The 17723-nt window shown below is 40.0% G+C and overlaps 1 protein-coding gene across 2 annotated transcripts in view; it reads left to right on the forward strand.

Annotated features, from left to right (window-relative positions):
* Positions 1 to 17723, forward strand: part of ralgapa2 (Ral GTPase activating protein catalytic subunit alpha 2) — a 125167-nt gene that overhangs the window by 82570 nt on the left and 24874 nt on the right. For both annotated transcript variants that reach the window (XM_036593302.1, XM_036593303.1), the window contains 2 exons: positions 1569 to 1727; positions 6403 to 6530. In XM_036593302.1, coding sequence (XP_036449195.1) covers positions 1569 to 1727; positions 6403 to 6530 — 287 coding nt within the window. The remainder of the gene's footprint in view (positions 1 to 1568; positions 1728 to 6402; positions 6531 to 17723) is intronic.

The following is a 17723-nucleotide window of genomic DNA, read 5'->3' on the forward strand; positions in this document are numbered from 1 at the left end:
TTAACCCTACCTATGGGATAAGTTGCAGCGTTTGCACTCATGCCACTTTCAAGTGAATGTTTCATAAACATTAGATGTTGGCAACAAGTTTTCATTTGTGACAGAGATGCATAGGTTGCTTGTATAAATTTTTGCAATTTACTTTTAAAATTATTAAGCAAAAACCAAAATGTGGTACTTTGTACCCCGCTTTACCTTGTATGTGCACAGTGTATGTATTTTTGCGATTCACTTTTTCATTCAAGGCTTGGTGAGGGTTAAATGAGGCTAATAATACTGGAGTCATCCATATTAACAGACCTATCTTGCTCCACTAGCTTTCTGCTCTCAATCATCCAAATCATGCATTATCACATTGTTGTCTTTAACACCTGGTGCATTTCAGTTCGGTTGGCATGTGTAGTATGTGTACAGCATGTTGTCTATTTCCCCTCTTTTCCCTGACCTATTTACATGCCATTGATTCTTCTGCTGTCTCTGAAATGGATCAGCATGCATTGGCCCAATCAGCTTGTTGTGGATTTGTTTAATTCTAGTCCATTAGCATAATTAAGGGCTTATGGGGAAATGTGGTAATTGCATTTTTTGGTGGAGAGGGCATGTTTTGTTAATGGCTCATTAGGCTCCAGTACATTGGCAGATGTTTGACAACCCATCGAGGGGATCCTTCTTTACCTGTTTCCAGTTGTTCTCTCCAGTTGAAGTAGCACCATTTTGGTAGATCAATTAAAAATTCCCCTTCTGTCTAGTTTACATTCAATTCTGATTATGTATGTATGTATTTATTTATTTATGATATAGCAAAAATAATCAAGTAACTACATTATGGTTTATATGAGGAACTGCAAATGCGTACATGTTCACTACAGTCTGAGAACACTTTGCTTATTTTTTTCTATCTTGCCTCAAAACACAAACCTTAAAAAAAAACTAATTTCCTTGAAATGTATTTCCTAGTTTAATATAAAATGAAAATGTAAGCAATTTGACAGGCAAAGCAGTCAATTTAATCAAATGATTGGCTCATAATAATCCAATTTCTCAAACTCATTTGACTCCACAATTGAAAGCACCGTAACAAGATGCAGGACCATTATGTACTGAAATATATGTGCAAAAGTTATTTCAAACCTGAAATTATTGCTGTCCTCAAAACAAATTTTCATGATTAAGTTTTATTAGAGTGTTTTCAGGTTGTCAAGGTCCAATGGAAATGGAATGATTAGCTTTCTCTTTAAAACAGACCAAAGTGCTCTTAAAGAAACTTCACATCTGGCTATTGAACAGGCATAACTCTGTCTTGGTTTTATAGCAATCACTTAACCCCTCAAATCCTAGGCTTGTTATTCAGTTATTAATCCTAAGACTTTTTTTTCTGTAACAACTATGAATTATTCAGCACATTTTATGAAACTAATATGTAGGTTATGTAGTTATGAGTTTGAGCAGCTGCTGTGAAAAACACCATCAAGGTGTTCAGACATCTTATTAAGTTCAGATTGAGGAAAATGAATTATCCTTTTGAAACCAATATGTGAACTGTTGGTACATTCTTTGTTGTCTTGTAGCTTCGTCATCTGGGAAACGATGAAGTGCACATTGTTTGGTCAGAGCACACACGGGATTACCGACGGGGCATTATCCCTACTGACTTTGGAGATGTACTCATCATCATCTACCCCATGAAGAACCACATGTTCTTCATTCAGATCATGAAGAAACCACAGGTATGGTCACTGTGTAGTTCACAACAATCCTATTTTTTCCACCTTTTAAATGATCATTTCTGTTGTATGTTTATGTATGTTTAGGTAACAATGTTGTGAGTGTACAGTATGCTCCCACTGCCAGAGTACAGCTTAACAGCTGTTTGTCATGCATGGTTTACAACCATATTTTCTTTAGCTAAGATGTGATAGGATATGGATACGGTGGTGTCTTGATTCGATACATTTTTTTGATACAGCACAAATAAGGGGTGCCGGAAAATCTATTTTAAAATCTCCATTTTTGGTTTATTTCGGTTTAGCATTAAACATTGTAAAATTACTGTATGTTATAAGGTTGTAACAATTCCAGTGCATGTGGAAAGATCAAATTTAAAACAGTGTATTGAAATTTAAAACTGTATCGCCAGTACATCCCTTTGTCTAGGTATCTGAGTGCATCCTATCAGAGTAAAGTGGGCAGGGAGGGAGAGGGATTTATTTTATGCAGGCACTCACACTCAAAGAACTCAGCTTTTAATAAATCAATTCTAAATTCTAGGGGCTGAAATTTTCAGGGTTTATTTTGTTAGAGGGTAGAACTTTGATTTATCTGATCGAACAAAGCTCTGTAGTATATTAGAGCTTTGTAAGGTCAAAACAGTTTTTATCACACAAAATATTGAAAATGGAATTTTCAGACGAGAGAGTGTCTGCCCTTAAGTATTAAACTAAGTACTTTATTTGAATTAAGAGGATCATATTTAACAATTCAGTTGTGGGGAGGGTATGCCCTGTGGCTGCGTCTCAAACCACATACACTATACTAAATAGCATGTCAAATTAGTACACCACTCGAGTGGTGCCGTCACTACAACACACCATTTAGTACAGTAGCATGCAAGTTGAAACAGATGGTATGTGTAAACCCAGGCAAAGTTAGGCTATGTTATGGTGGGGTTCTGGCTGAAAAGATAACTGGACCCATTATTTCTAAATTATAGCTACTTTCAAAAAGTGATCAAATATGCATGTTCATATGTTACTTTTATCAGTTTTTTTTTTTTTGGTTAGACGAAATAGCAGGCTAGATTGTTTTTGTTTTTTTGTACAGCACTTCAAGAGATTAACCTGTTATATTCATTAGTGAAAATATAAAGAAAAGGTAAAAACAAGCATAATAAAAGCATAATAAATCTAAGACTATTATCAAACTTTAAAAACACACAAACATGAAAGAAAGGACAAAATAGGGCTGTGTATTGATATGATAGAAAGGTCTCACTCTATACATACTTCATATTGGTGACTGAACACCCCCCCAGCACCATCCCATTTGCCAGCCCTGCTCCCTACCTGTTGTATCAAGAACATTTATAACTGTAGTTTTTAAAGAGTTATGTTTTTAAATCAACTCTTAGTTTTTATATTTAAATTTGCAAGATTTGTGGCTCTAGTAGATGGTCTCTTAGCTTGTGTCTTCTGCATGCCTTAGTCTAAACTGAAGAATCCATAAATGCACCTCCTCCATTCCCCCCCAGTCCATTACTGCACTGTCGGCATGTTGCTCTCATCATGACCAGACTAGCTTTCATCTTCACTTATGCTACACACGCACACATGCACGCACGCACACACACACACGCACTCAAACACACACACCTGCTGCTAGCCTGGATAACAGACAGGTCAAAAGCAGCCTGAGTGACCAAAGTTCAGTCACTGGCAATTCCTGATAATAGCATCTATATAAGCCTAATAGAAGTAGTAGCATGTTAACTATCAATTTAGACAATATACTGTTGTATTCAAATGAATTTTGTGACTGAAAATTTAAAAACGTTATTGCATGTGGTTTTTATTAGCTTTGATCAAGCATTTTACCAAGGTGACCTATAAAACCCAGAATGCCTAGCAGTATTTGGAGAAATTCCCTTGACTGTGTCACTGGTAGCACAAATAACTCTCAGTCTGTGTTCAATTACACAAGCCTTGAAAAAAGAAAGTGCAGCATTCTATATTGACTGAGATAATTTTGGCCTGTCATAGTCATTGATTTTGTGTGGGATGAGGGTATGTTTGTATCATAGACAGAAAATTGATTGGAAATTAAATGTAATTTTATTATGTGTTTTCTTTTTTTGGATTATGATCATGTTATATATAATTTTTTTGGTGTATGTCTGTGTGTATACATTTCCCTCCATAAATATTGGCACCTCTAATTATCCTGAGCAAAATGAACTGTACAAAATATGATTGTCAGAATATTAGCAAAATTCTAACCTTTATTGAATTTATAATGATGAAATGATGAAAACAACATTTTCTTAAATCTATGTGTGCCACAATTATTGGCACCCCTAAAAATTCTGAAGAGGGAAATCCTACTGAAGTATATTCCCATTCATATTTTATGTATTTAAGTTCACCTGAGCAATCAGGAACACTTACCTGGTCAGCCATGACTTCCTGATTGACTGGGTTATACACACTATGTGGACAAAAGCATTGGGACACCTACACATTACACCTACAGGAGCTTTTATGACCTCCCATTCTAAATCCATAGGGATTAATATGGAGTTGGTACCCCCTTTGCATCCTTAACAGCTTCCACTCTTCTGGGAAGCTTTTTACAAGATTTTGGGGAGTGTCTGTGGGAACTCACCCAACCATGCCTTTATGGACCTTGCTTTGGGCACTGGGGAAACTGTTCCCACATGGTTGGAAGCATACAGATGTCCACAATGTCTTGTTATGCTGAAGCATTAAGATTTCCCTTCCCTGGAACTAAGGGGCCTAGACCAACCCCTGAAAAATAGCCCTATAGCATTATCCCTCCTTCACCAAACCTTACAGTTGGCACAATGCAGTCAGGCAGGTAATGTTTTCCTGGCATTCGCCAAACCCAGACTTATTCATCAGACTGCCAAATAGAGAAGCCTGATTCGACACTCCACAGAATATGTTTCCTCTGCTCCATAGACCAGTGGTGGCATGTTTTACACCACTCCATCTGACGCTTGGTATTGGGCTTGGTGGTGTAAGGCTTGCATGCAGCTGCTCTACCATGGAAATCCATGCCATGAAGCTCCCGGCGCACAGTTTTTGTGCTCATGTTGATGCCAGAGGAGGTTTGGAACCCTGCAGTTATTGAATCAGCAGAGCGTTGGCGACTTTAGGCATAATGCGCCTTAGCACCCAATGACCCCGCTCTGTAACTTTACATGGCTGAGTTGCTGTGCTTCCTAAATGCTTCCACTTAATACCACTCACAGTTGGTCGTGGATTATCTGGGAGGAAAGACATTTTGCAAACTGACTTGCACTGGTGGCATCCTATTACAGTGCCATGCTCAAATTCAACGAGCTCTTTAGAGCAACCCATTCTTTCACAAATGTTTGCAAAGGCTGACTGCATGACTGGGTGCTTGATTTTATACACCTGTGGCAATGGGACTGAATGAAACACCTGAATTCAGTGATTAAGAGGTGTGTCCCAATACTTTTGTTCATGTAGTGTATATGAGATGAAACACAAGTCAAGTTTCCTTAGTCATCCATGTTTATGAGAGGGACCAGAGAAAACTGCAAAGATGTGCTACAAAAAGTTATTGAGCTGCACAAATTAGGAAATGGCTGGAGGAAAATAGCTAAGCAGAAATGAAAATGCCCATGTCCACTATCAGGCCAATAATTAAGAAGGTTAAAACTGGTTTGAGTGGACAGAGAATGTTCAAGGATCACAGATGGGGAATTGCAGACATTAGTTAGGTCTTCGAGTCAAAATGTCTCCCAAACTACAATCAAACACCACCTATATAACCAGTTGTGTAGGGGTATACAATAAAGAAAGCCTCTGCTGTCAAGGCCAAACAAACTCAAGCGCCTACAGTTTGCAGACATTACTGAAACTTTCAGTGGGGCTGTGTTCTATGGTCAGATAAGACCAAAATAGAATTTTTGGCCATGAACACCAGAGGTGAGTTTGGCATGGACACAAAGATAAAAGGTCCTAGACAATTTATTTGGATACATTGTGTCACAGACTCCAGCAAGTACCAGCAGAAATAAAACCAAAAGCTACTACTTCAGCCAGAAAGCTTAAACTGAGCCATAGTTTGGATCTTCCACAGGACACAGATCCAAAATACACCTCAAAATTAACACAAAAATGGTTCACTGACCACAGAATTAAGGATTTACCATAGCCACCCCAGTCCCCTGACCTAGACCCATAGAACACCTATGAGATGAGCTAAAGCGGAGAGTCCACAGTGTGGACCTCAGAATCTGAAGGTTCTAGAGAGGATCTGTATGGGGGGATGGTCTCAGATCCTTTGCCATATGTTCTCCACTCTCATTAAGCATTGTTGGAGAAGACTTAGAAATGTTATCTTTGCAAAGGGAGGCTCTACAAAGTATTAAGTGAAGGGGTGCCAATAATTGTGGCACACACATTTGAGAAAAATGTTTAATTCCTCATTGTTCTTAGAAAAAAAGGCTAGGTTTTTGTTAATATTTTGAATGAAAAATCAAAACAATAAGCAATAAGGAATGTTTTTTACAGCCTTTTTTCTCATGTTTTCCAGGGGTGCCAATATTTGTGAAGATCACTGTACATACACATACATACATAGAGAACATGATCATGAATCCCACCAATAATTCCACTTCTTTTTTTTCTCTCTCAGGTTCCTTTCTTTGGGCCTCTGTTTGATGGAGCGATAGTCACAGGGACGTTGTTACCCAGTCTCGTGCGGGCCACGTGCATTAATGCCAGCAGAGCAGTGAAGTCACGACTGACTCTCTACCAGAGCTTGTATCCTTTCACCACACACATTGCTCTGTGGGCTACCCTAACCACAGCCAGAGAGAAAGACAACTACCCAGGTAGGATCGGAGGAAAGCATTCTGGAGGGATTTTTTTCATAGCTTTTCACAGCTCTTACTGCTGTCACTAAGAAGAAGTCTTTTTATATTAAAAACACTAATATTTTGTTATTTAATTTTGAAAGTATGGTTGTTGATGGTTTATATCGATAGGGTATCAGCCCCTCACAACTCACAACCACAAACAGAAAAAGACGAAATATGATTTCAGCATTTTCCTGAATTTTCCATCGTTCTCTATGACTTTTGAAGAGGAATTCCACTGATTTTTAAATCTTTCTGCCTAATTAAATGGTTAAGACTTAAACACATTTTTTCTGAGTGGTGTAACACAAAATGCTCTGTTCTAGAGAAGCTTACATTTTTATAATTGTTCATAGTGGTGGTTGTAGGAACTAGACACCCCAAGCATTTAAACCTATAAACATTACCTCACAGAAATGTTATATGTTATTATAAAATGGTTACAAAAACTTGGCCTGATGTCTTATACAATTACATATTTACAGTATAATACATATATAATTACATTATCATTACAATAGTTTAGAGAAAAAAACTTTTGGCCTAAAACATCATTTTTAAAATCCATTCATGGCAGAGAGGCAAATGCACAGCATTATAAGGCAAGGTAGTCTCCAAAAGAATCTTATTTTTTTTTAGATTTTCCACTATTCAACCATTATCAACATTACATATAAAAACTCGCTTAGGTTCACTGGTCAGTTTGGATACATAACGTGCCTATATTTGTGCTGTAGATGTTGCAGCCACTGGTTCCTGTCACCACTACTTTTAAGTTTCTCTACAGTGAACCATTTCATATTAAAGCACTCTGAATGACTGTGTTTACATCACAGCCATTGAATTGTGAAGAAATTATGTACAATCTGTGAAATTCCTCTTTAGTATCAATCTAAATACCATATACCATTAGTAGATTAGTAGATAGATTTATCTCTATTTCTCTTACCACTTGTGAAAAGGACTGAGGAGCCATAAGTTTTCACAGCTTTGAACAAAGGCTTGATCTGTTCTGATGAATAATTAATCTATCTGTGACTCATGGGCTCACATCATTGTCTCTTAAGTTAGTTACAAGAACAGCTGTTGTATAGTACCTCTTTCACGCACATGTACACATACACTTAGATTTTGTCTTTTTTTCTTTCCTTTTCTCTGTCGCTTTTTCCTTCCATCTCCTTTACCCTTTTCAGTATTACTACTCTTTTTTTTGTTGTTCTGCTTTCTTCCATCTTCTTTTTCTCCATGGTTTGGCACAATAACCTCGGCTGTGTAGCTGAAAGGCGTGTGTATTTGTGCAGAGATGAAATCTCTTCTGGAGTTTCCTATCTCTCAATGGCCTGGGTCCCTGCAATCTGCCGTCTTGTTGTGCGACAGTGCTCCAAGGTAATTAGTTGAATATTTCTTCAAAGGCAGTGGTGGTGCTCAGGGCATAGGCTGATAAAAGCAGGTGCTGCTGTGTGGCAGTGCTGTGGAGCTGGAGAGGCCTCCAGCAGCCCTGCCTCTCTGCTGTGCCATCACTCAGCTCTAATTGGATGGGCTGTGTAGAAATGGCCACCAGTGCTCGGCCAGGTGCACCGCGGTCCCCTCTTCTCATCCCACACTGCCCTGTGCCTGCCACCCCGCAATGCATCTGTGTGTTTACACAGGTGAGTGTTGCTCATGCCCACGTGTGTATGTCTCCAGCCCACCTTACACAGCACTGCTGTTCTCAGGTTGCTGTGGCTGAAGGAGCAATGTTATTGCAGAGGGCCTGGCAAGAGCTCTTTGGACAGAGAGGCCTCTCTCCTGCTGACACTGTATTACACAGCCCTTTCAAATCACACATAATGTGTCATCTATTATTGATTCAACTCTATTGAAAAAAAACTGCTGCTGTGAGTTTGAAGTCTGGCGCGCTAGTGCCCTTTTTTCATACGGCAGTCTGGTAAGCTTAAAATTCATCCCGCAAATCTCCTGAGCCAAAAATTTAGAAAAGCAAATTCTGAAGTTTAATTTTAGCTTTTATATGGTATTAAAGTATGTCATATATAAGCATATGTAAACATACTGTCTCTATCTAATAAAAGACGTGTAACTATTTTTGAGGCCTACATTTAGTGTGTTCACACATTACCTTTATTACCATTTCCATTCTGTTTGTGAAATTTGCTTTCAGACTTCCCAGGTTCAGTCTTAGAATCTGGTTGCATTTTCTGCTTCTCGTGATCCAAGTAATCTCAATTCTAAATTTAGAATTATTAGCCCATAGCTCTTTGCTCCACGTTTCAGATGTGCAGTTTCTGTGTTCTAGTGCAAAATTTCATTTTCACAGTAATGACTTCTTGACAGCTACGTGTCTTTTCAGACCCATAATGTAAAGTGGTCTTCTCATAGTGGAGCACCTGTGGATTTTTTGTGCTGCATCTCTCTGAGGGCAGTCTTGCTTGTCACTCAGTGATAGACAGTACCGGGGGAGTTTTAGCAGTGGTAGGTTAGTGGTGGCTCCTCACTGCACAGGGGTTCTGATGACAGGCCCTGAGGTAGGGAGGCTGGGATTTAAGAGGTAAGACAGAGATTCACTGACCTTCAGTCTGCCTCACTGCCTCCCCTGCTGACCGGAATCGATGGAGTTAGCATGCTTTCTCTCCTCTATCCCTCTCCCTCACTCCCTCCCTGCTCCGCCTCCTCTCTCTTCCTCTCTTCTTCAGTCAGATCCATCTCCAGGCACCAATCAATAGCCATAATCTGTTCCTGCCGGCCGCCAGTCATGCGAGCCCCAGCTTTTAGCCCTCATCAGGAGAAGGAGAAGGAGGAGGAGGGAAGTTGCCAAATGGCAGTACCTTCCCTAGTCACTTTGGCCATGTTTTCTCCATCACTGCACACACATTACTTGTTTTCTTCAGCTTCATGTTAAGTTTCTGTTTGTGTCCTAGTACCATATCTGTTTTCAACGATACTTTCATTGTTACAGGGGTAGATTTAAATATTTTTTACAATGTTGTGAACTAGTCTCAAGATTGTGATCTTTCTGTATAAGAAAAAAAGCTCCTTAAATCAGTAATGCTTAAAAAAAATGTCCTTCCTTACATTACAGATTATATGTATACAAAATCAAAAATCAGTGAATAATGTACTCATAAATTCAATGCATTTTTTTAGTGTAGACTCGTCAGTGCTATGAAAGGCCATCGTAAAAAGATTTTAGCAAATGGGAAGTAAATATTTAAATATTTATTTGTCATATGTAGTGTGTGAGATCCTCTCCTCTTTGCTCTGCCCTGTGCTCATAGACAGCGCTTGGTTAGAAGGCCTGCAGTCAGTATGAAATCTAATGCATGCCTCTATGAGGAGAGGGTCCAGTGCCCCCACCCAATCATAGTGTGCTGACTCTAATCCTATTTTCACTCCAGCGCACTGGCTTTTCTCCCCTCCCATGCCCCCCCGCCTCTCCTCCTCCTGCCTGCTGCCCTGCTTCTCCCAACTCACCAGCTGTTCCCAGGGGCTCCGTACAATATCAAATGTGTTCAGATCTCCCTTTCCCAGCCCCCACCAACTCCACTATTTTCTTTTTCTCTTCCTGTCCTCCTCTTTTTCCACATTTGCTCAAAAAACCTAAGTACAGTACCAGCAAACTCAATTCACTACCCAACCACTTCCCATCACGAGGGCCTGTATATTGTCACTGTCATATCAAAACCTTGGAACTTTTTTTTTTTCTTGGATTTTTGTCCTTTTCTACATCATCTGAAAATGCCAGCTGGCCTTTTGTAATGAATGAGCCAGTACAAAAAGTAGAAAATTATTTGGGTTAAATCCTATTACATTAACATGTATTGACGTTAAGAACATTTTGGAGATACAAGGTTCTGTTACAACAGTGACGTTATTCAGTATGAGGCTGATTACTTCTCAACACACTGGCATACCCTCAGGAACAGGGGCCTGTCAAGCCCAGCCTTGTCTGGAGAGCCAAGTCAGTCCCATATGGCATATGGCGTATAGCTGCTGCTTCATATAAAATGCACAAGTATTCTCTCTCTCTCTCTCTCTCTCTCTCTCTCTCTCTCTCTCTCTCTCTCTCTCTCTCTCTCACTCAAGCGGGAATGACTCATAGCATAACTTCTCTCTCTCTCTCCCTTTCTCTCTCTTTTTCTCTCTCTCTCTCTCTCTCTACCCCTCCTTTTGCTCTTGATGCCTAGAACAAAAGCAACACACACTCAACCCCCCTGGGGCGACTCTTTCTAGTGGGTAACACCAGCTTAAACACAGGTAGAGAATGAGTTTGTAAACAACACAGTGACAGCAGAGAAATAGCTGGCGAAAAACAGGTGGCAGATACAATAGAGGTATGAGTGTGTGTCTGTGGTGTGCTCTCTTTTTTCTTCACTGCTCGTGTTTCTGCGTTTCCTTTTTTCTCCCCCATATCCTGAACCTGAAGAAGTTTTTTTTTGTCCAGTCAAATCAAACAGAGCCGATCGGCCCTATACACTCACTACTCTTGTTGCATACGGCCCCGCAAATTACGCAAAGGCCCCACCTCCCCTTTCGATACAAGGATGACTGGACAAAGCAGAACTATCCATCTAGTCAGTAAAAAAAAGGAAAAAAAAAACACAAGAGTGAAATGGGTGAACACCAGCAGGTAAACTTGTGTTATCCCCTCTCTGCCAATGGGCAGCGGTGTTTACAAACTGCAGCTTGGAAAAGATAAGTGCATTGCACATGCATGTAGACATGTGTTCATATGTGCATGCACAAAATAAAACACTGGCTTTGCAGCATAAACCTCTGTGGAGTCCAGTCCAGACAGTATATGGCTGTGATGGCACACTCCTCATAGGCACACCTCATTTTAAAACAAGACAGTGGTTATCTAGTCTCTCAGTCAAGGTTTAGTTACAACTCTGGGCTAATGCAAAATGGAAGGCAATGGATTGATATTGAATATTGATTAAATTTTTAATTTAATATGTTGATTAGCTGGACATAAATGATATCAATCAAGCACGTAGCTAAGCCTTAGTATAAGTAGTATTTCATATTTAAAAATATATAAAAGGAAGTCTGGGGGAGCCAGTTTGAGTGGGCCTGATGCTGAGGGCCCAGTGATAAAATTAATAATAGTATTAATAATAGTAATAGAGGGCCCCTTTGCAGGACTTTGCTTAGGGCCCTAAGGAGGTAACTTTGTTACCATTATCAGTCACTAATTTTCAGCATCATCCTCAGTCATTATGAATATTCATATTGAATTGAGAATTAGAAAGCTAACCAGAATATTATATAAGATATCAGTTCATAGTAGCATACAGTTAATCAAGCATACATACACACGTCCGTTGAGTTTACACTTTGGCATTCTATATCTTCTCAGTGTGTAATATGTACAGTGTACAATGATATACTACATGTGTTCAGAGTAATATACTCAGCACCAAACATTGTTATCCATTCTGGGTGGCATGTACTGAACATGTGCTGTCTATTTAAACTTGAACCCCACCCAATCTGGTAACTCCTCCTTCAAAAACAGTGAACTCCGTTAGGCATTCGTGCCTGACAGCTGTCTGTGTTCTGGCGGCGTTGTGAATGGGTGAGCCGTTGCCAGATCTGGGTGGGATCCCCCCGTGTGGGGGTGGGGGGCGTGGGGGGATTCTGTAGATGTGGAGAGGTATAGAGTTACCCTGAGCTCACTCCATTATTACTGCTCCCTCAGGAGTGACACGGAGCAGGGCAAGGAAAACGTTACTTAATCACCTCTTAAGCATGAAGGCTGTGCCTGTTCATTAACACTTGCCTCTGTTTGAGAGCTGCTGTGTGTGTGTGTGTGTGTGTGTATATATATATAATGTGTGTATATGAATATATATAGATACATACACACACACACACACACACACATATATATATATATATATGTATATATATATATATGTATGTATATATATATATATATATCAGAGTTGTCAAACATACTTTACTTTTAATGTAATGTAACACATACATATACTTATTTTTTTCAAAATATACATTAATTGAAAATTAATGATATGTACCCTCTTGATGAATTGGCTTTTTTCAACTCTGGTTACAGTTCAGTTAATCTTCAAAATAATTGGTAGACTTCTCTGTTACTCAATCACTAATGTAATCAATAGTAAATTAGTAAACAAGATTTTCTCCTGACATGATAAGCTAGTAACATGGTACTTCTCTGGTGGAAATAATAAATCACAGCACTCAAGCGAACATGAACTTCCTGCTCTGTCTCTCTCTGTTTTTGGCTGAGTGAGCTAGGTGAACATTTAGGAGGCAAGCTAATTGTAATTGATGGCAGAGCAGGCGTAGAGGAGTGTTAAACCTGCTTGTCTTCTCAGAGTAATTAGCATCCAGCTAGCCGTTCCATCTGTCTGCCCAAGCCTTGTTTAATTAATGAACTTTCTTTCTCCTCCCTCGCCAGACTGCTAACACTGGGAGAAAGCTGTTAGCCCTCTCAGGTTATCCAAATGGATGTTGCTCTCGCTGTCTTTCTCCCATGAACACAATGGAGGTGTTCTTATTGATTAGTTTTGTATGGGTTTTGTCTCTCTTCTCTGTCTCTCTCCCCCTCTCTCTCTCTCTTTGTCTGTTGCTGCTTAAAGGAGAGTGATAATGAGCAGATCTGGCAAGCTTTAGCATTTTAGTGTGGGAGCATTTGAATGTATGAGAGGATGTTTGTGTGTGTGTGTGTGTGTGAAGGAGTGTGCGTGCACAGAGTATAGGACTGTAGCACTCTTGCTTTGTTTTTGTCCTATTTTGTTTCTTGCTCATCAGTATGAAATTGCCTAAAGCACCAGAGGTATTTTCTACATGATGCTTATCCCCAAATGCTTCTTTAGAAACCTCTAGTGTCTCTGGGCTTGCTTGTGCATGTGTGCGTTCTCCATTGCATCTTTGATTTCTCCTCCTGCTAATCGGGCTGGTCATTCATGGCTGGCCTGTGTTTAAGCACATTTCCTATTCTGTGGATTCCTTTGTCTGAGGCCTGTGCTGATAAGAATCCTGCCTCTAGGGCCCTTGTGATATTGAAATTCTCCAATGGTGAGAAAGAGCCTTCAATCATTCATTATCAGTACCGCACTGATTACCATTCAATCTCTCCAGTCCCAGCCAGGCTGGGCCTGAATAGAACACAGCTCTCCTCGCTTATCCTCTCATATCCTACACATATCCAATTCTAGCCTGAAATGTCACAAAAATGTCACCTGCCATGTAGCCCACCAGCAGTGTGCTCTGTAATGCTTTTTTTTCTTTAATTACATTTTTTTATAAAATTGTTTTTGTAGATCAAGTCTCACCCTAAGTCTTGTTTTTTATGCTTTTATCGTTTTATATTTGTATACAGTACTGCACAAAAGTCAGAGATTCAGCATTAATTTAATATCCAGTTTAAATGGCCATTAAGTACATTTACTGAACCTTTAAATTCACTGTCACCTTTAATTTACTGCCACCTTCAATTCACTGCCACCTTCAGTTCAGTGCTGCCTTAAATTTAGTGCCACCTTAAATCCATTATTTGTGCTGTTATTTTCTGTATATATTTAATAATTTAAAGTTATGGAGAACTCTTTCAGTTTTGGAAACTCCTGTTTTTTTTCCCCACTTATTTTCTATTGACTTTCCTCTGCCTTGTGCAAGAATTTGATACATATCTGATCTTCTCAGTATCTAATCCTTTCGGAAACGTCTCCTGAAAAATATACAACTTGAACTTAACTGGCTGTTTTGACTGGTAATTAATCAATGAAGGGTGGTCTCTGACATTTGGGCAGTACTGTAAAAGTTCATTAAAACTATTCTACAAAGGACAGTAATTACTCTGAACTGTAATTTCTGTGAAGTAGCTCTTGTTATATGACTGCAAATGCTGGTCATGCCAAAAATACTGATTAGGAGTGAGGGAAATGTTTATTTTCAGGTGCATTTGTGCTTTTGGAGATCACTGTGAACTCTCTCTGATCTCTGAATCCTTGGTCAGTGATTCTGACCATTGCACTGTGAAAGTCCTCTCAATCCTCACTCTTTCTGAAAGACTGGGATAGCTGGATTTTATGGAATTGATTAATTGATTAATGTTTTCTGAACATATTGCTATCCTGTGATTCCAGGGTCTTGGAACACCATGCAGCACTTCAGTCTGATTCTCTGGTTTCTCTGATATCAGAAAAATTACACTGCATCTTGTATCTCTTTTGGAGTCCTTTAGCATTGCCAGAGCCGTTCTTTGTCACAGTTCTGCCTAAATAGTAAGGAGTGAATTTTTTGATTGCAGCCTCAGGTCAGCAAAGGTTCTTTGTTTAAAGACTATGGCCCTCTCAGTTTCCTGTGGCCCATTATTGACTATCTTAAAAGGGGAATTAGTTGATTATTTATAAGTTCTGCATTAATAGCACTTTATAGAGTTCAAAGGCAGCGACAGCTCCTCCACAAGCTGGATGTGATTGTACCGTGCTAAAGGATGTCCTTGTGTTCGCCATTTGCATCTTTGCACAAAATAGAGTCCTCCACATTGAAGGATAAACAAAACAACAACAGAAAACAGCAACACCACATAAAAGTGGTGTGCATCATGCTTTTGTCCAGCCCTCCTCCACACCAGAGGTGGCCTTTGATGTGGAAATGGAGGTTCTTTACATTCTGAAGACTCCAGTTCAGTTGCATAAGGGCAGCAATGGAGGACTGGACTGCAATGCTGCACAGATTTTCTTGATGATTCGTTAGGATTCTGGTGATATGCACCTTCTGATGATATGTAACTAGTGTCATACAGACACCATAGACTATATACATTCCACCTGAATGATAAACTACAGTCTTTGTTGTGAAAAAGCATTCCTCATGTCCCACCCATCAACCAATTTTTTAAGCCAAAGCTTTTTAATACAACTATTTCTGTACTAGTGGTAAAGGCTTCCATTCAGTTCCCTGGCTTTGCCAGACGTCCAATTTGTAGCTGAAATAAAAGCACTTAGCATCTCATTTCAATGCACACGTCTTTGCTACAAACAGTGCATATAGCCCCTAATTAGTATTGAGAGCCTCTACAAATCTATAGCTATTGTTATTCAGATCATGTTATCCATGCTCTGTGCACAGCGCTCCAAGCTGAGGATACCATAGGCTTTGTGTGAATCATCATAGCAGTGTGCAAAGCAGCAACCCCCTCTTATTTTTGTCTTGCACCTAAAAGACAGTTCCTCCCTTTAGGATAAGCAGAGAATCTTTCCTCTTTCCTTAACTCTATTTACTCTTCCATATCCTCCATCTGCTTTATCTCTTTGTGAAGGACTCTATTATTTAAAGGATCCAAACCAAAGCTGACGAACAGATTTAATCAACCAACTAGCATCCCAGCAGAGCCAAGACTTCCCTGAAACTGCTGTTATTAGGATACCACTGTAACTGATGACATTATGCTGCACAGAGTTGACAGTCTTTGAGAAGGGAGTCAAGCCAACGCTCATAGCTGAGGGGGAAAGCACTGTAACTCTTCTAGTCGTTGCTTCTGCAAAGTTGTATTGAATTTATTCTTTGTTCCAAGAGCTTGGCTGTACTCTGCAGATGAGCCAAGCAACATTCTCAAATTATCAGCTGTCTTTTTAGCTCTCTTTATGTGCAGTTGGAAAAGTTCATTGTCTGGTCGGCCCATTTAAGGACCCGGTGTCTGTGGCTGGCTGAATGGGCTCCACGCAGGCGGACTGGGCTTGGACGGGCTCTTGATTAACCCTGGAGTGACTGGAATGACTAGCTAATGTCATTGAAGGAGGACCACCTGGTGGGGGGGACTGTACAGTCAGCTGCTGCTGAAAGCCCCTGAATGCCTCGGACCAGGTGCCAGCTTCCACAGCCTGGCTAATTGTTGCCGCGTAATAGTGCGCTTGACTGCACAGAACGCCTCGAGGCGAGGATTAAGAAAGAAAATAAGATGAAGGGGAAGAAAAGCTGTTGCCAAACCAGAAGTCCATTTTCTGGCTTCCTTTTTTTCCCCTTTTCTTGCATGTAATGTATTCTCGCTTTTTCCTCAATTCTAATCTGTTCAGGTAGGACTGGCCCTCTGTGTTTTGACACTAAGCCAAGTCCTTTCATCCACAAGCTGGAGGATTAGTGGATTGTCATCTATCTTGGCTTTGCGTTTTGGGCCTGTTTTGCTCAGGCTGGAGGCTGTGCTCATATTTTTTTTTGTATCACTGATATAAGCTCTGCCTGTGAGCGCTGTCCCGTTGAAGCTTCACTATGTATATTTCAGGGGAGCTGTCCTCAGCACCATAGCCCATCACTTACTGTAGGCCTGTCTGCGAGCTTGCACTTTGTTAGAGAGGATATATTCATTGAGCACCATCAAATGGCTGGACTTTCAAGTTCTATGTGTCTTTGGGAGTTTTTCAGCTTTCACAGCATCCCCACATCCTGGGTCCATAGAGACATTCATATTAAGCTCATTATTCAATATTCAGCCCATGTAGTGGCTCATGAATTAATCCCATTGTTTTAATGAAGAGAGTGTTGTGAATGGTGGAGCTTTTCATCCTGAGGAGCCCAGTGACGGATATAAAAGAGCTCTTCAGTGCTCTGCACTGCCCACCCCTGACTTGAGACACGTCCACCATTGATGGACCCATCTTGTTATAACTTCCTCTTAATGCGTTGGTTGCCGCCGATTGCTTTTTATAGTGTCGGCTTGTTTGCTTAATTATTTTCACATTGTGTCCCACATCTAAGGCCCTGCTTTGCTTTTGTCAGTACAAGGCCCTTGTAAAAGAGCAGTGAGGCTGTTCCCTTGCTCTTCTGAATGCACAGAAGACAATGCCCTTATTGGAAGCAAATCTTGTGTAACTAAACTGAAGTTCAATGCCAGAGTGAATGGTTAGAATGGGCCTCCTGTAGACATCCTATAAAATTTTCTTTCTAGGTCTGTTCCCACAGCAGATGAAATGGGTTTGTCATTAAATTGGATTATTTTTAAAAACCTTTCCTTTACATGGCCTGTTGTCATGCCCTTCATGTTTTTTGTCACTCAATTGCCTTAATAAAACACAGCATCTCTTAAACAAAACCTTGTATCTCTGAAATGGTA

This window comes from Colossoma macropomum, unplaced genomic scaffold (assembly GCF_904425465.1).
Source record: "Colossoma macropomum unplaced genomic scaffold, Colossoma_macropomum, whole genome shotgun sequence".
Taxonomy (NCBI): Eukaryota; Metazoa; Chordata; class Actinopteri; order Characiformes; family Serrasalmidae; genus Colossoma; species Colossoma macropomum.